The 20,211-nt window shown below is 36.4% G+C and overlaps 1 protein-coding gene and 1 pseudogene across 1 annotated transcript in view; both read left to right on the plus strand.

The window, feature by feature from the left end:
• The first annotated feature begins 65 nt into the window (after positions 1 to 65).
• LOC113072772 (sarcolemmal membrane-associated protein-like) lies at positions 66 to 10,308 on the plus strand (annotated as a pseudogene).
• A 7,197-nt stretch (positions 10,309 to 17,505) lies between these two features.
• The window catches only part of LOC113072774 (filamin-B-like), a 58,870-nt gene continuing 56,164 nt past the window's right edge, over positions 17,506 to 20,211 (plus strand). Inside the window, exon 1 of the mRNA XM_026245742.1 lies at positions 17,506 to 17,899. Within this exon, the coding sequence (XP_026101527.1) occupies positions 17,608 to 17,899 (292 nt within the window). The 5' untranslated portion in view covers positions 17,506 to 17,607. The remainder of the gene's footprint in view (positions 17,900 to 20,211) is intronic.

Genomic DNA, 20,211 nt, shown 5'->3' on the forward strand with positions numbered 1-20,211 from the left:
CAGGATGAGTTTAAATGCAACACAAGGGGTGTGAGATTGTCAATTGATCTCTCTTGATGTCTTTATGACTTTGTGTCAGCCATGTTATTTCTTCATTCTCCCTCACTTCAGCGTCTGCTCTGTGTGTATCTGTAGAAATGGAGTCAGGAGACACTGAGCAGGTCATTCCTCATCTCCACCGAGAGCTGCAGGAGGCACAGGAGCTCGCCAACACTGGCAAACAGAAATGCCTCGAGCTGCAAGGTACAGCAGGGTGCTAAACGCTCCTTTAATAGGGATTCGTCATTAATAATCGAGGGTCATGATTGCACTGTGTGAATCGCTGAGCGTCTTGTTCTCATCAGCTCTTCTGGAGGAGGAGAGGAGAACCAACAGACAGCAGACGGAAGAATCTGCGAAACAGATCCGCTTCTTACAGAGTGAGTCATTTAACACTTAATCATGCTTTAATCTTCAGAACCACTTTAAAATCTAATCAGTATGGGCTGATGAAACGTTTATAGTCACGCACCCTAATCTTTTTTTTTTTTTTTTTTACATTAAGAATGAAATGCAGTTTTTTTTTTTTTTTTTTTTACAGAAAACAAAAAATAAATAAATAAAAATAATCAATGACATATAATGTATTTAATAACCAACCCTGGAATAAAATTGGAGTTATATATAAATATATTAATAAACATTTCAATTGCACTTTCATCTTAATTATTTAATTAAAAAATGTTTCTACTCCAATTCATTGTATGAAATTAATTTTTACCTAAACTGTGAAACCACAATCAACATTTTAATTTAGCTGAAAACCTAATTTATATATATTTAATTAATTAATAATCAACACTCAAATACAAATAAAGCCTGAATGTACTGTAAGTCGCTTTGGATAAAAGTGTAATGTAAATAAAAACTGTGTAGTATAGAAATTGCAGTTGTTTATATGAAATGTTTACTGTTTTATGGTTCTGCACCAGTTTTTATTGAAATTATTTTATTTTACCTAAACACCAAATGTGAAATTAAAATTTTCAATTACATTTGTTTTAATATTCAACTTAAAAAATAAAAAAAAAGAGTTGCATATAAACATGTATATTGCACTTGAGGCAGTTTTACATAAACTTTTTAATTATATAATTATATTTCTGCTCCAAATCACAGTGTCTGTGATAAAAAGATTGTTTTCAAGACGGACTTATTTAGACACACATTAAATAATGAATATATAAGGTTAAGTAAGTAATATAAGTAAGTAATATAATGAATGTGTAATATAGTGCAGATATTCATGAAAATGATCCTCTCTACAGTTATTTTTTTTCTGACTAATGAATTCATGGAGATTAAATGTCTTTCCTGGGGTAAAAGTTGTTTTATTCGATTTTCCACAATTGAAACACTCTGAGAGATGAAATGAGAAATTATGCATTTCGTTACGTCGTACAGTTTTATTCTGCATACCTTCTCATGTTCATTCATCTTTTTGTTTTTGCTATAACTAGTAGTAAAGAAGAAGGAATGATTGGTTCACATGCATCAGAACAACATTTATTGTTGAATTTTGTTATAAAAATGGCAATTTGAATCTCAGGCTTTTTTTTTTTTTTTGCCACATAAAAAGCTCAAACCTGTGATTAATTATTAGATTTCAGAAACACTATAAGTAATGTTTACTGAACTGAAGAGAACCCAGACTGAAATCTGTTCATCATAATGAAAGTCAAAAAACAAACAAAGGAGAAATTCAATATTGTTGATCCAGGACTAAACCATAGCAGAAATGCTAATTAAACATCACATCAGCTTTGGTCAATATTTTCTGTTGCCATGTTAGTTTTTAGGTCTATTACCATCATTATCATGGCGAAATCACTGCAACTCTTCTTTGTCTTCAGCTCAATTGGCGAAGCTCGCAGTCTGATATGGAGGATTTGCGTGAGCAGAGAGAGAACACTATCAAGCATACCCGAGAGGAGCTCAACAGCGCCCCAGGAGGAGATCCTGGTTCTCCGGCACGCCGTGGAGACCGCCCACCGCCGAGCGGGAACGAGAGATCGCCGCCCTGGCAGGGAGACCTGAGCACAGTCACCGCCGAACTGGACAAATGGAGACAGACGGCAGCCAAGTATGAAGTGGAGATCAGCAACCTGCAGACCAGCTTCCAGCTCCCAGAGCCAGCACCAGGAAAGAGCTAGCCCAACTCCAAGGTACTCCATCGGTTCTGGCTGAGCAGAATCACTGTTAAACCCATGCTTGGTTCAAGCGGTCAGGCAGCGTAGCTCCTGCTGCATCCCTCATGTGCAGTTTGGCTTTGTAATGTTCCCTGGATGTCATAAATCAAGCTGACTTCAGAGGAACAATGGCTGAGATCAATCCCTGATCTCTCTCTCTTTTCTAGCGCCTTTGATTCCTGTTTGGAAACATTCGTTTCCTCTCATTAGCATTGTTTAGTTCAGTTTTTCTGGGTGACTGGCCATGAGAAGAACATTTAGTTAAATGAGTGAAAAAAAAGCATGCAGTACTTTAGAAAAAATTGGGGGTCAGTGAGATTTTTATTCAGCAGAGATGCCCTAAATTGTTCAAAAGCTTCAGTAATTAAATTTCTAATTACTGTTTCACATAAATGCTGTTTTGTTTCCAAAAAATTATGAAGCAGTGTTGATAATAGTCAGAAATGTTTCTTTACCAGCAAATGGAGCAAGGATCATCTGACACACAAGACTGGAGGAATGATGCTGAAAATTCAGCTGTGCATCACAGAAATAAATTACATTTGAAAATATATTCAAGTGGAAAACATCTATTTTAAATGTTAATATTTTTTCACTATTTTACCTCAAACTTTAACACACAATTTTGATGATATGATAGTGTAAGTTCAAAGATTGAAAAAAAAAAAATATATATATATATATATATATATTTCTCCACAGTATTGACAGCCACAACACACATGCATTACACTCTGCTATCAAAACAGTGTGATTTTTTTTTTTTTTTTTTATTATTCAAATTTCCTTTGTTCCTTTAAGCCTGCATTTCACAAGACTGATTTCTTCATATTGAGAAGGCACACATGTGGTATTAATTTCACCAGGGTCTTTCTCTCCAGGTCCTCTTTAATGTGTCGTCCAGAGTCACGGAAACAGTTTTATTATCGTCCATCCTGCTGGGTTTATTTATTATTTATTGGATCCTTGTTTTCTTTTTCACAGGAAAAATGTGCATAAAAGTGTTTTGACCGTGCTTCTGAGATCTTTTAAAACCATTTTAGGCTACACAGAATCTCAACCAGTAAAACTAAACATGACGGGATAAATTAATGCTAGTGATTTTTATTTAAAAATCCAATCTGAAACAAAAAAATCTGCTCACAGACAAACTCCAGCAAAAGACAGTATGTGTTCAATCAACCTGTGTTTTAACAATAACTATCAATATGATTTTGTTTTAATATTGTGTTGTCACCTTAAATCATATAGTTATATCTATAAGAAATATTTAAATATAAAAATATATATATATGCATGTACGTGTGTAAAAAAAAAAAAAAAAAAAATACCTATACCGTATTTTCCAGACTATAAGTCGCACTTCTTTTTGTCATAGTTTGGCTGGTCCTGCGATTTATAGTTAGGTGCGACTTATTTATCAAAATTAATTTGACGTGAACCAATAGAAATGAACTAAGAGACATGAACCGAGAAAACATTACCGTCTACAGCCTCCAGAGGGCGCTCTATGCTCCTCTAGTCTACACTGAAGACATAGAGCGCCCTCTCGTGGCTGTAGACGGTAATGCTTTCTCTTGGTTCTTGGTTCTAAATAAATGCGACTTGTAGTCCAGTGCGACTTATGTGTTTTTCCTCATCATGACGTATTTTTGGACTGATGCTACTTATACCCAGGTGTATAAAAATAAAAAAATCCTAATGAACTGACCAATGGTTACACTTAAAAGCACTGTGTATTGAAGTGTCTTTGGCTGTGAGTGGAGGGGAATCAGTTTTATAATGAGGTTTTCCTCTCTGTGTCTCTGTGTCAGGTGAATTGGAGAAGCTTCAGGCCGAATGCTCTGGTCTGCAGAATGAATGTGACGGTCTGCGGGCTGAGAAGACTACACTCAAGCAGAAACTCCACAGACTAGAGCAAGAGCTCGACAGGTGGGTGTGTCCTTTAGATCATTGCACACAGCAAACATGAGTCACTAGGTTTAAATGTGTTCGAGTACACTGTCTGATTCCACACCTGCTCTCTTAAATGAAGAATGTTTGAATCATCATATTACACAAGTGCATCTCTTTGTATTTACAAAAGACTTCTCCAATAATACTTTTTTAAACAACTGGTTACCATTGTAATATTTAAGTACCTTTGTCTTGAACTTAACCTCCACCCTTGGCAGTGTGTGCATGTCTCTGTACTGAAGTTATCATTTTATAAGTTACCGCTATGAGCTCATCTGACCTAAAGCATCACATCATCATTAGGAATGTTCTACAGCATTCTTTTCCGTGACACAAATTCATTCCATTCTGAAAACTCCACAGGATGTAAAAAAGGTAAATGTCTTTGACTTTATTTTTCCTGTCTTTGTTTCTCAGCTCCAGAGAGCGGAGCGTGACGTTGAGCAGCAGCCTAAACGCTCTGGAGAAATCCCAGGGTGACCTGGAAAACAAACTGGGCTCGATACAAGACCAGCACCTACAGGACGCTAGCAAACTGAAGATCCAGCTGGCTCGAGCTGAAAGCCACACCAGAGACCTGCAGAAGGAGGTACGAGCAGCCCAAGACCTTTTATTGAAAACCATAAACACATTCAGCAAGGTTGCATTAAGATGATTGAATCCTGAAATACAAAATCTCCACAAAAATATAAAGCAGCAGAACTGATTTCATTATACAGTAGGAAATGAAAATGTTTCTTGAGTAGTAAATCACTATGTGAGAATGATTTCTGAAGATCATGTGACACTGAAGACTGGAGGAATGATGCTGAAAATACAGCGGAGCATCACAGGAATAAATTACAATATAAAATAGATTTTATACAATTATAATATTTCACAATTGAACAGCTTTTTCTGTATTTTTTATCAAATAAATACTGCTTTGGTGAGCAGATGAGTCTACTTTAAAAAAATAAATAAAAAAAAGTTGTTTTTTTTGGGGTGCAATGATTGCACAACCTCTCCCTTTCTCTCCAGTACGACGAGACTCAGAATCTGCTCTCAGATCTCCGGCAGCAGTATGAGCAGACGGAGCAGGAGAAACGCTCCATCAACGACGAGCTGGAGCAGTGCAAGGTCAACCTCAAGCTCCTGCAGGAGAAGGGCAGCAATGTGAGTCTCACAGCCAGCACACATCAGCACAAAACCTCAGCAAGCATGAAGATCTAACTCCAGTGAATTAGCTGTTGCCTACATTACACCAGTTAGTGTGATTGTCAACAACTAGTCATTTATCTTACTGTTTTACACAACTTTTGGAAAAAAATATCTGGCATGATTTTGTGAGTCATTAGCAAATATTATTTGCGATTCAGCATTTGTAGGCATCATAGGTGCATTCAGATGTTCTGTAAGACCCTGAAAGCTATAGCTAAAATACACTAGCTTTCATTGGATATTGTTTTTTTTATGAGCTCATTAAGTTTTATATTTATTAAACACTCAAAGACTTGAGATTTTTCATTTTCAGGTTCACCCAAGAGAAGAATATTTACTTTTTATTTTATTTTACTTTGTTTCTCTCTTTGTGCACTTTTAGTTTTTTCAAATGTGCTACACAAAACTGTAGTTCTCACCTTATTAATCCCACAGTTCCCTCATTACGATCCCTTCTGCTGCTAATTGCAGTCACAATCCCTTCATGTGTCGTTGATTTTAATTTAACACCGATATATTGTAGATAAATAGTTCTTTAATTCAATTTATTTGATTTATTAAAGCCTTGAACCACTGTCCTGCTTCTGGATGTTTAAATCTGTTTGTGGTTCTGGGGCGTTTGATATTTGTGACCCTGGAGCACAAAAGCAGTCTTAAGTCGTCGGCTATTTTTGCAGCAGTGAAAAACATTGTATGTGTGTCAAAATTATAAATTTTTCTTTTATGACAAAATCATTAGGATATTCAGTAAAGATCATGTTCCATGAAGATATTTTGTAAATTTCCAACCGTATATATATCAAAATTTAATTTATGATTAGTATTGTGCATTGCTAAGAATTGATTTGGACGATTTCAAAAGTGATTTTTCTCAATATTTTTTTTTTTTACCCTCAGATTCCAGATTTTCATATAGTTGTATCTCAGCCAAATATTGTACGATCCTTACAAAACCATACATCAATGAAAAAGATTATTTATTCAGCTTTCAATTTTGAAAAATTGACACTTAAGACTGTTTTTTTTGTTTTGTTAGTTGATTTATCGATGCCCCTTCCACCACACCCCTTTATTTGCCCGTTCTTGTTTGTATATGTGTGTATGTTTGTTGTAGTTGTTCGACTCCCCAGCCTGATTTCCCTTGAATAGTTTGAAGATTGATTTTTTTGTTTTATTTGTAATATCCCTTCCCTCCTCTAGCCATCCATATTGCAGCCTGTCCAAGCCATTTCCATCGGTCTGTTCCTGGCTTTGCTGTATTGGTGCTTCGGCCAGTTGTGGTAGAAAGGTACACACGCTCCTGTTGAGTCTGTTTGTGTGTCTCTGTATATATCATCACGTGTGTATATACGACCTGTGCATGGCAAACTCTCATCCGTCATCTCTGCACCCGCTTCGCACCAAAATCCCTTTTCGGTGCTTGGCAACATGTGGGAACTCCACCCAGAATCACCAACTACTAACCAAGCACATTTACTGTCTTGTATTGCTTGGATCACTGTAATGGTCATATAAATCTCTGCATTTGTGGATTTTGGATGCTATTTTCTTTTTTTGTTCTGTTGTGGTTGCGTTTTGGTCATTATGTCATCTTGCTTTTGCTATTCTTCAACTTAGGCATATTTCATCCAAAAGTAAACATCCTGTCATCATGTATTCCCCCTGATGTTGTTTCAAACCTGTATGACTTAGTATCATTCAGAGAACACTAAAGAAGAGGTTTTGATGAATGTGCATGCTGCTCATTTCCAAGCAATGAAGGAATAAACCGATGTTGCTTATTAATGCTTTTGCACATTAAGGCACATTTTGCCATCTGTGGCACTGGTTCTTATTCATAAACACTGCTTGTTCCCTATTTTTTGGATGAGATTTTAGTTTTTATACTTTTTGTTTACAGAAAGTATGGCCAGTGTAAATTTCATAAATCAGAGGAACAAAATTGCTGTTTCCAGTTTTATTTTCAAAATTAAACCAATAAATAGAAAATCTCCAGTTTGTTTCAAAGCAAAAAAAAAAAAAAAAAGATTATTTTTGTTTTAATATTAATATAAATATAGTTTTTATTATTATAATGTATTATATTGAATAATTTATTATAATAAATTATTATTATTTTGTAAAATATTTAATCATCATTAAATACTTCATTTTACAGTACAACTCTTTCAGTAGTAATGCATTTATTTATATGATTTTTATATTTCAAAAGAAAACTTATATTTTTTTCATTATATATTAAAGATAAATTATTATTAGTATTACATTTTTTGGTCAGTGTACACTTATAATTCTGCTAAAATACTCCTTTTGTGTCCCACAGTAGAAAAAGTAGAAAGTTATACAGGTTTGAAACAACACTCATTTTTGAGTGAACCGTTCCTTTAAACACAGCTTTTATTTCTTTGAGTTTGAAGAAAGATGTTTTTTTCCCCCTTTTATTTGTTTTATAACTCCTGTGGGGTAACTGGCTCTCCCAGTTTTACTTAAATATCTGCTTTACCTATCTTCTCTCTCTTTCTATCCCTTTTTTCGTGTGTGTGTGTTTGGTATTTCTCTTGCAACTCTTTGTCTCTCACTATCTCCCAGGTCTCTCTCTCTGTCTCTTTAGCTCCAGTCTCCAGCGCTTCTGTCCTGGTTGCTCTGGTGCATCTTAAATAACCTTAATTAATTCCACTGCTGTTGTTTTTCTCATCCTCCTTGTTTCAGAGCGGTTGGATGCCCTGGATAACGGTGGTTGCAGCCGTGCTTGCAGTGACAGCAGTGGTGATTTATCCCAACTTGTCCAAGAGCTCCTCCTGAGAACCAATCAGAACACTCGTCTCTACCACCTAGCTCCGCCCTCTGTCCAATCCCAGTGTCAGCTTTAGCCAACACAGTCTAAACCTGAACGTAATACCTCGTTTGGACAATACAGTCCCAATGTCTGTGTAAAATGCAAATGTATATAGTATAGAAAACAAAAAGAGGGAATAAAGTTGTGTAATGCATATTATAGAATAAATAATCTATCAGCATTTTTGTCACTCGGATGGGAATTTGAATTATTAAAATGGCCTAAACTAGGTCTACCGTTTTGTTTAGCAAGTTTTTGTTTCTTGGACTCTTCTTGTGGTTTGCCATGTCACTTGTGGTAATCCAGTTAGATGTACAAACCAAATCAGAATCTGAACTCTAGGGCACAGAGGGGCGAAGTGCCTATTTTAAATATTACTAGGACTAGTTCACATTGAAGTGCCACTCATGCAGCGCATCATCAATTCAAATGGAAAAAAAGTCAATTTCACATCGTCTGTGCTGTTATTGTGTTCAAGCCGACATGCTTCTAGCACAGTGATGTTGTTGTTGTTCTCTATGGCTGTTTCTATTGTACCTTGTGTAAGCAAATGTTCACGTCAGAGACACTACAAGTATCTAGGTGGTTTTCAAATTCGACGTTCTTGACATGTTAGGATTACGGTCAGTGTCAAACCGATAACGGAAAACGCAAACAAAAGTAGCTTCTTACCAACACACTGTCCTGCTGTTTGGATGAGATAGAGCACTTTCCATCGTTTCAGTACTAAAACTCCTACAGTACCTCCTGAAAAAGGCTCTGGGATTCTGCTGCCTTACCTGTAACATAAGTTAGTTCTTACTGAATGAAATTAGATGCAAAGGCTTTAAAATGAATGGGGTTAATGGGTGAAAGAGTCACAGATCCACTCTCGGGTGAGAGAGAGAATTATTTTAAGGGTGAACGGGAATGGGTTGTTAAAATGTGGATGTGCAAGTTGCTTTGAGACTCCAGGAAGATGAATTAACCAATGATGTGTTTGGTGTGTGGTTCACATTTGTCTGCTGTGCTGTAAATAAACAGTCGTGGAGCAAAAAAGCCCAACTCATCTGGTTCAACGTGTCGAGGATTTGTTTTTGCATCTTTTTTTGTTTTACTGGAAAGACACACTGCAACAAAAATCCATTGAACACTTCAACATGGATTTGACTATGAATGCAAAAAAGCAAAGCTTGTAGCACAGAAGGGATAGCTTTAAACAGATCTCTTGCATCGAAAGCATGATGTAATGTTTTATTTCTAAAATCCGTTTGGAACATCATCCTTCACGTTGGAAGAATGCTCACAGGCCGTTTGTAAATATGTATGTATGAATGTTTGTGTGTAAATATGTTATAGTCACAAAATAAACATTGGATATAAATGATTTCGGTCACATCTAATTTGCTGCTGAAGCCAGTTTTTAGGATATGATGCCTTGGCCCTGTCTCTTCCTTTTAATTGAGATACCAGCTCTCCGTTAGAGGTCATTTTAATTTAGTTTTATAGATGCATTTGTAGCTTTAATTTGTCTTGAACATGCAGTTTTCATTTTATTCGGAATGGAAGGTTTTTTATTATTTTTTTTATTTGCAAAAATGAATTTCATTTGCAAATGAAATTTTTGGAACTAGTTAACAGCAACAAACCTTAGATAAAAGTTTTAGTACATTTAAACAGGGTTGCTGAACCTATCGAGGCTGCTTTTTGTAAGCATCAAGTTTGTATTTTTGTTTTGTTTTTTCATTCTCTGTCAGTTCATAGGAATATAGTGTCTCAAGTCTTTTTAAGTTTTTAATTCAAAGCTAAACCTAAAAGCTAAAGATCTCTTTAAACCGGTCACCCACTGCCTACAAAGTCAGTAGAGTACAGATATATACACTGCCTGATATAGTTGGAATTCCTAAATATTGTTTTTGAGGTGTTTTTTTTTTTTTCTTGAACTAAGTGCTCAGAATTACACTTTTGTTTTGAACAACAAAGATAGTTAATTGTCAAAATTCTATTTTGTAAAGAGAATGATATAACACGAGCTTCTGGAATACAGATAAAGGGTATCTGCACTAACAAGTGTGATGTGCATGACTTCAATAAAACAACTTCACTTTCCATGACTAGTTTGAGTCTTTTCGGGGCATCAACTGAATCGTTTTTTTAAAATATATATATACATGCATATAAAATGTAAGTTTTGCAAGCAAGCAATCGCCGGCATATTGTATGTGTGTGGCTTCTGGTGTCATTAGCTTCTAGTTATTACAAAAACAGTCCTTAATGCTGCTTGATATTGCAAACTGCGAAACAAAGTAAATATACCTCTCATTTCTTGAAACCGTTTTAAACATTTGTTATGGTGTGTTTATGGTGTGATTTTAACGTTTCTGTTCTGCATTCCTCTGATATTATTACCGTTCCGAAACCGGCTCGGGTGCCTAATAATATAATAATAATAAAGTATAGCGTTTTCTTTATTTAAAAAGAAAAGGAAAAAATATAGATCTAACGCTAGTCACAGCCAATAGGCTACAGCATCATCATTTCTAGATTTTGGCCAATTGTAAACTACTTAAAAAAAAAAAAAAAAAAAAAAAAAAACATGACAAAGTATTTTTAAGATATTTAAAAATGTTTGCTGCATTGTTAAAAGGGAAAAAAAACATACGATTGCGTTTTGAGAGTAAAAGAAAAAAAAAAGAGTCGCATTTGCCCTATTACTTCCGAAGAAAATGCCTGTAGTTTAAAGCAAAATCTTTAAAAACATTATAAAAACAGTTATTAGTTTAGGCTATAAAAACATAAATCCAAAAACAAATTAATCTAAGGTGAAGCTGATGTCTATACCTCTCTATTTCAGCACGAATCCAAATGTTTCCATGCTCCCGACGTATGCGACCCCATTGGATTCAACGGAGACAAGTAAAGACAATTAGAAGCACGCACTTCCTGGGGATCGAGCGTACTGCACTCAAACTGAACTTGACGTAAATGTCTCAACAGTCATGACAGTATGCCATAAAAGATTGCCTGTGAGCTTCTCCTCCTGTCCATACGGTAATTTCATTACTGTGCGAGAGGTTATGAAGCAATCGTTAGCCTATTTTTTACAAAAATTGCTTCTATGTGGCCACAACGTAAGATACAAGGTAATGAGGCCTTTTATACATTTTTCGTATTTCTTTGGAAATAATGAATGGACAAATGGAGTCTTTAAATGCCTCAGATGCAAAGTTATTCACTGTCAAGGTGACGCCAAAATCAATGGGAGTCAATGGAATGCTAACAGCAGGTGGGTGTCCGCTATCCAATGGCAGCGCCGAGGGGTGCTTCAAAAAAATATGAAACCCTGCCCTCCTGCTGTGAAGTCGCGATCTGACTCAAATGATTCGGGAACCCTCTCTGTCGCGATCTGACTCAAATTACGCAAATGATTCGCGAACCGGCTCTGAAGTCGCGATCTGACTCGAATGATTCGCGAACCCGCTCTGAAGTCGCGATGTGACTCAAATGATTCCCGAACCCGCTCCGAAGTCGCGATCTGACTCAAATGATTCCCGAACCCGCTCTGAAGTCGCGATCTGACTCAAATGATTCGCGAACCCGCTCTGAAGTCGCGATCTGACTCAAATGATTCGCGAACCGGCTCTGAAGTCGCGATCTGACTCGAATGATTCGCGAACCCGCTCTGAAGTCGCGATGTGACTCAAATGATTCCCGAACCCGCTCCGAAGTCGCGATCTGACTCAAATGATTCCCGAACCCGCTCTGAAGTCGCGATCTGACTCAAATGATTCGCGAACCCGCTCTGAAGTCGCGATCTGACTCAAATGATTCCCGAACCCGCTCTGAATTCGCGATCTGACTCAAATGATTCGCGAACCCGCTCTGAAGTCGCGATGTGACTCAAATGATTCGCGAACCCGCTCTGAAGTCGCGATGTGACTCAAATGATTCGCGAACCCGCTCTGAAGTCCCGATCTGACTCAAATGATTCACGAACCGCTCTGAAGTCGCGATCTGACTCAAATGATTCGCGAACCGCTCTGAAGTAGCGATCTGACTCAAATGATTCACGAACCGCTCTGAAGTAGCGATCTGACTCAAATGATTCACGAACCGCTCTGAATTAGCGATCTGACTCAAATGATTCACGAACCCGCTCTGAAGTCGCGATCTGACTCAACTGACCAAAATTTTTCAGTGTAGGAGCATTGCCAAAATAAATGAATGAAGACTTCTAAAGAAAAATGACAAAAACAGCAACTTTCTTTTACTTTGTTGGTAAGCAGATATCTATGAGGCAAAGTCCATACTTTCTCAATAAGGTATTATGTAAGGAATTGGTATTATCTCTCTCTGAAAGTTTGTATATTAAGGACCAGGCCAAGAGCATCTGCTCATGGAAATTAGAAAGTTTGACAGGGATTTTTTAAATATTATAATTACAAAGTAAAAGGAAATTTAGGCCACCAACTTTATAGAAAATATAATAAGGGATAATATTCCAAAGTGAGGAGGGATTTTTAAGGAAATTCTTCAGCCAATTAATTTTAAAAGTATTATATAAGGTAGTAAAATCTACAAAATCCAGTCCCCCTCATTTAGTTTGGTTCATTATTAACAGATTTCCTAATATAGTGAGTTTTATTTTTCCAAACAAAATTGTTTAACATGCTATCAATTTTTTTTCAGTGTTCCTTTATCAACCTCCAAGGAAAGAGCAGCATAAGTCAGTCGAGACAATCCTTCGGCTTTAAAGAGTAAAATTCTTCCTCTTATTGACAAATAAGTTTTCTTTTTGTTTTCACTCTTAAAGGGTCAACATTTATTTTGCATCTTGGTTTTTGGTCTTTATTAATTAAAATTCCTAAGTATGTAACTTGATCTTTCACAGGAATGTTACAAATAGAGGGAAGATCACAGCGTTAACACTTGTTGATATTTAAGCAGAGACCTGAAGCTCTGGAAAAGGACTCGAACTGGACTAAAATTACTATATCTGATTACTACGTTCAACTCACAGGAGCGTGTTTGCTTCCTCCACAAACTGAGGAGAGCCCTTTGTCACTTTAATCAGACAGAATAACTGTCTGGTTTGGTTCAGCTACAAAATCAGACATCAGAAGACTACAGAGAACTGTTCGGACTGCTGAAAGGATTATTGGTGCTCCCCTGCCCACCCTTCAAGAACTGTATACATCCAGAGTAGGGATGGCTCGATACCACAATTTTGGCTTCGGTACGATACCAAAATCTAATACCTCGGTATCGATACTAAATCAATACCACAGGTGACCAATAACCAGCATCAAAAGTTAAATGAATTGAAACAATTTTATTAAAAAAAAAAACACTGCTTGAAAGTCTGCTGCATCAAATGTACAAACCAAAAGTATCAAAATGTTCACACAAAGTCTTATTCTTACATTAATATTAGTGTAATGGCTTTACGCCATGCAGACGGATGTTAATGCATAACCAATCTCATTCTTTATTACTTGAGCTCCATTAAACATGATCTCAAACTTCTTGTGGCCTCTCCTTATTCACATGTACACACAAAGCCATACCTTATGGACCGCATACATTAATGCGCACTCAGAAACGGTGACTGTGAACGAATCAGCAGAGCTTGTACGAGCTTTTGTCATCGCTGAATCTTTCTCAGACGTTTATGTCGAAATTGGTTAGCGCATGTATCTGTGCATGATGGTGTCCAATGCCCCGGGCGAGCGATATATATATATATATATATATATATATATATATATATATATATATATATATATATATATATATATATATATATATATATATATATATATATTCAACTTCTGTTTCTATTTCTGTAGATATGCATTATGAAGCGTCTTTGGCGTTTACAAGATATATATTTGTTCTCAGAACAAGATTATAAGTGTTCCTTTCTCAAACACATCTCCTTGTGTCCAGTCAGGTGTGGAATGTCTCGAATAACTTTGCTGAATTGTTCTTTTGTCTGAAAGTCAGGAGAGTGTAAACTTGAGATTTAAAATCACATGCGCTCTGTTCTTGTGCTCAGTTTAATAATATTTCTGTTGCACTTATTTATTGATTTATTTATTTTAGGGGAATTTGAACAGCTAAGCTATACATAGCCAACCGAACATGCTCGAGCAGTGTCTATAAATAAGTATATTTTAGTCATACTGAAACTACAGATATATATATATATCTATATAAAGGAAACATCCTGTGGTGAATGAGACAGGTAGACCTGTGTGTGTGTGTGTGTGTGTGTGTATTATTATTGCTGGTAGAGTGCAAACAAATTGATCTTCCAAATCATGCATTTACATTTTTTTTTAAATCACTACTGAAAAAAAAAAGCATTTTGTTGAATCAGCTTTAAAACTCTAAAACTTTAAAATTAAATGCATGCCTTTTATGACAAATGTGCATTTTCTTATTCATCAGAGGTTAGCTAACTGTGGCAGGAACATGGGACATATTGAAGGCTATTTTAGTGGCACAAGACGAAAATCCTTTAAAAAGTATTGCTCATACGTTCTGTGAATCTCAGAAATAATGCAGTACAGTAAAAAGTGCAGATTCATTGTTAAGTATGTGTCTCTGAATAAGTGCTGATCTCTAACAGTGACATCTTGATGATTCAGAAGAAGCACCTGGAAATGTGATGCCAGCTCTATCAGAGATCTCATGCAATCTGCTTGTCCTACAATACATCATCCTCAGATGAGTCGGGCCGTGCCTAAGGCCCTGGTTTGGAGCAGCCTGTGGATTTGAGTCCAGACACAGACAGACAGAGACTGTAATCTGTGCCTTAGACGCTTTACTCAGCTCAGAAAGGTGAAATATTGTAACAGAAATCCTATCGCTTCAGTCACTGCAGCCGCCTTCATCCAACATCATCGTCACTGAGGTTAAAAGTTAACAAAGAGCCGAGACAAATCATTACAGGACAAATATTGCATGCAGCGAACTCGACTTAAATTTACTTACAAAATCTATTTTGGTCTTTATTTAAAGGAATAGTTCACAAAACATTTGCTGAACAATATTTACTGACCCTTAGATCATACCATATTGATGAGTTTGTTTCTTCATCAGCTCTATAGAGAAACAGCATTGCATCACCGGTGAATGGGTGCCGTCAGAATGAAAGTCCAAACATGAGTCCATAATCCATAATAATATTTCCTTCAGTGAAAAAGTTCATCTCCTGTTGTCTCTCTCATCTTAATCTATTCATTTTGAACTGTTTTTATTTGTAAACAGTTTTTGATCTGTGCAGATTTCTCACCTGATTCAGGAGAAAACTCATATATTTATAATTCTAAATATATTTAATATATAATAAAAAAATATGTATTAAAATGTAAAGTTAGTAATTTTAGTGCTTCAACTTAAACTTATTTCAGTTGTTTTCCAAGCTAACATTTCTAATTTTCATTTAGTTCACTTTTTTCCCCCATATATTATATTTTATTTCAGCAAAAATAGTTCTATGTTAGGTTAACATAATAATTGTGGCCTTAGATGCTTTTGTCCATTCTATTTCCTTATTATCTTTTGTTATTTGTCCAGATAACAATTAGAAATGAGTTTATGCTTCATTCTTCTTCGTTATCATTTATTTGTAAAAAATAAAAAATAAATAAAAGAAAAATTCTAAGGAAAAATCAAACAGAGCAAGATAATAGCAATAGTATGCTTATGCTTTAATATCATTTAAGCAAAACAGAAAAGTGTATATCTAGATTTTCTTTTTTAATTTTATAATTTTTATTGTGTTTTACAGAACACAAGCAACATTGCAGATAAGTGCAAAGGAGTTAGTATGAATGTACTTATTTTCTACTATTTAATATTTATTTAACTTGTTTAATATAAATATACACACACACATATTAGGGATGCATAATTTAATTGTATATTATTTCTGTGTAGTGTAGTGTAAGCATTATAAATATATACACTTCTGAATTCTTGACATTCATATATAAATATTAAATTGTGAAATGTATGATTGCCTGATTGGATTTTATAAGAGTACTAAAAGTAATTTGTTTTTATTAATATGTTTAGATTGTGTAAAATTACCTTGTAGATTTTTCCAGAATTACTTTTTGTATTTATTTGCATTACATTTAAATAAATTTAAAAGAGCCGCCACTGGACTCAAATGACGCAAATGATTCGCGAACCTGCTCTGAAGTTGCGATCTGACTCAAATGATTCGCGAACCCGCTCTGAAGTCGCGATCTGACTCAAATGATTCACGAACCCGCTCTGAAGTCGCGATGTGACTCAAATGATTCACGAACCCGCTCTGAAGTCGCGATCTGACTCAAATGATTCACGAACCCGCTCTGAAGTCGCGATCTGCCTCAAATGACGCAAATGATTCGCGAACCGGCTCTGAAGTTGCGATCTGACTCAAATGATTCGCGAACCCGCTCTGAAGTCGCGATCTGACTCAAATGATTCACGAACCCGCTCTGAAGTCGCGATGTGACTCAAATGATTCGCGAACCCGCTATGAAGTCGCGATCTGACTCAAATGATTCGCGAACCCGCTCTGAAGTCGTGATCTGACTCAAATGATTCGCGAACCCGCTATGAAGTCGCGATCTGACTCAAATGATTCGCGAACCCGCTATGAAGTCCCGATCTGACTCAAATGAAGCAAATGATTCGCGAACCGGCTCTGAAGTCGCGATCTGACTCAAATGATTCGCGAACCGGCTCTGAAGTCGCGATCTGACTCAAATGATTCGCGAATCCGCTCTGAAGTAGCGATCTGACTCAAATGATTCAAATGATTCGTAAACCCGCTCTGAAGTCGCGATCTGACTCAAATGACGCTAAATGATTCAGATGACTCAAATAATTCGCGAACCCGCTCTGAAGTCCCGATCTGACTCAAATGATTCGCGAATCCGCTCTGAAGTCGAGATCTGACTCAAATGACGCAAATGATTCACGAACCGGCTCTGAAGTCGCGATCTGACTCAAATGATTCGCGAATCCGCTCTGAAGTAGCGATCTGACTCAAATGATTCAAATGATTCGAAAACCCGCATAAATTAAAATAAAAATAAAATATTGTTATCGGTATCGGCCAAATGTTTTATATCAGTGCATCCCTAATATATATAGTTATCCTCTTGCCATGGACTTATTTTGAAGGAGCTATTAGGAGAGAGAAGGGCTGTAACATAACATGCTGTTTAAATGCAGGTTGGGTTTATGCTGTGCAGGTGGCGTCACCCGCGCGCCGTATATAATAGCGCGCACAAGCGCGTCCACGAGACAGAACTCGCTAGGAATACAGGAGCGCACCAACGCGCAGACACACGAGACACATCCTGAGTTATTAACCAGACATCATACGAGTATTAAACCATCATGCCGGTCACAGAGAAAGACCTGGCGGACGACGCGCCGTGGAAGAAGATCCAGCAGAACACGTTTACGCGCTGGTGTAACGAGCACCTGAAGAGCGTCAACAAACGCGTCGCGGACCTGCAGCTGGACCTGAGCGATGGACTCAGACTCATCTCTCTCCTCGAGGTGCTCAGCCAGAAGAAGATGTACAGAAAATACCACGCCAGACCCAACTTCAGACAGATGAAGCTGGAGAACGTGTCCGTGGCGCTCGAGTTCCTGGACAGAGAGAATATAAAGCTCGTGTCCATCGGTGAGTTAATTCAGTGCTTTCTGCTTTCTCACTAGTCCGGACCAAAGAGTCTGTGATGAACGTTTAACCCTTGTTACATGACTGTAGGAGTGCTGTGGTGTCCTGGAACTAATTTGTATCAGTGCAGCATGATGCACTCCGGTAAACTGTGTCACTTTTGTAATAGAGGTGACTGGGAAAGTGGCCAAATCACCCTGAATTAACCCTGTGTGCCTCAGCAAGGTACTACATTTTGAGCCAGATGTAATACCATTATAATTAACATTTCTAGTGTCTGTAATTGTTATTTTTTTGTGTTAAAATAAACAACCATCACACACTGATGGTATCTTATATATACCATAGTACTGAAATGCATGCATTTCTAGTGTTCTGTAAGCGTTCGGTGACTTTACCATGGTTCGTGTAAAAAGCAAAAAAACTAGTATTTTTGTTGTTATAGCTCTCTCTGTCTTACAAAGTTGGTATCAGACAAAGCTCAGTGTTGCTAAAGCATTCTAAAAAAATCATGTACCATGGTATTTATATGGCTCTATGGTTTTATAAGGAATGCATGGATTTTATTTTACTAGGATATATGTCAAAAGATACTATAACTGTCATACCATATCCCCCCAAAAACATGTTAATGTCACAGTATGTCTGTGTGTGTGTGTGTATATATATATATATATATATATATATATATATATGAATATATATATGAATATATTTTACATTTGCTTATTAATAATTACCAATACATAATAAATAATAATATTTATACATAAAACATAAATAAAAAAATATATATTCGTATTTATAAATATTATTTATTGAATTTATCATTCATTATTTATTTATACATTTTATAAGTATGTAATAAATTACATAAATGTAAAATAAATGTAAAATATGAATAAATCGAGTATAAATGTATTCATTTACTATATAGAAGTGAATAATAAGCAAATCTCCTCCCAGCCGTCTCTTACTCAACATCTTTGGTTTGCAGAGTTGCATCATAAACCAAAAGTATTTGTGCTCATGTCAAAGAGCTGCTGACATGATTCATTCTCAGCAGATAAGAGATAACAAACATCCACCCAGTGTCTATTGATCCCTACTCGATTATCTGTCTCGTCTCTGCTGGATTTCTTTAGTTGGTCCTGTGTGAGAGAAGTTGCACCATTACTTGCATTCTTGGGTTCATTAAGATTTAGAAATCTGGAGAATTTCCGGATTCCAGAGGCTTAAATATTAAGATGTAGTTTCATAAGGGTTGTGTTTGGTGCCAAACACCTTTAGCCGGCCTGTGACATTCTTGAAGCCGGTCCAAATGCATCAGGCTGCGTTGCTTGTGGCTTTTATGTGATTTCTCACGCGGTCGCTGTTGTTTTATGTGCCAGTGCTTGTGTAAATCCTGGAAATAGATTATGCATGCATTCAATACCAAAACTGTCACCTGTACAGCTGGGGTCACAGGATGTTTCTTCCATATTTGGCAATCGGTTGCTCATAGCAAAATACATGCAAACATTGCCATGGTGATGCCCAACCTAATATCCTTGCGGTTCTTGGCTGGTTACGTATGTTTGTGAGCAAATAAACTTCATTCATTCAGGTTTGTGATGAAATTTGAGGTGTGAGGGCCTGAGGACACGTCAGGATGGACTTCCTGTTGTTCATGTTTCTGTGTGTGTCAGAATCAGAGATTTTCCTGGGCTTGATGTGTGTTTGGAGAGCCGTGACATGTCAATGCGGTGACCTAATAACCAGTCACCCCTGCTCTGCATCAGAGTTTTCCACTCGTCTTACGCAGTAGGAGTAGCCTGTATTTAGATTTAATACACGTACGATAGAGAGGGTTGGATGGAGGACAAACTTTGTCAGTACAAACTAGGTGCACAAAGAAAAAAAAAAGCGTTTTTTTCCCCTGGAATTTGTTGTTTTTGTGCCAGAAGCATATTTTTATGGCCTGCTTTTGCTGCTGTACCTTTAAGAAGTGCCATCTTTGCATGGATTGTATACACCAACTGAAATTTGTTTAATTTTTTTATAAAACATTTTTTTGCTTTTTTTTTTGCATCTTGTACATTTATTTATTGTTTATTATATTATATTTTATTTATCCTCCTGTTTTTTTAATGTATTTTTTAAGCTATTTATTCATATACAGTGTTAGAAATATATATTATTTTATATTTTTCTCATGGGTTTGATCCTTTAGGAAATTTATTATTTATAATAATAATAATTATTATTATTATTATCACTTTCTGTGCCAGAAACATATTTTCTGGCCTGTTTTGCATAAAAACCAACTGCAAATT

The sequence above is a fragment of the Carassius auratus genome, unplaced genomic scaffold (genome assembly GCF_003368295.1).
Source record: "Carassius auratus strain Wakin unplaced genomic scaffold, ASM336829v1 scaf_tig00010273, whole genome shotgun sequence".
NCBI lineage: Eukaryota > Metazoa > Chordata > Actinopteri > Cypriniformes > Cyprinidae > Carassius > Carassius auratus.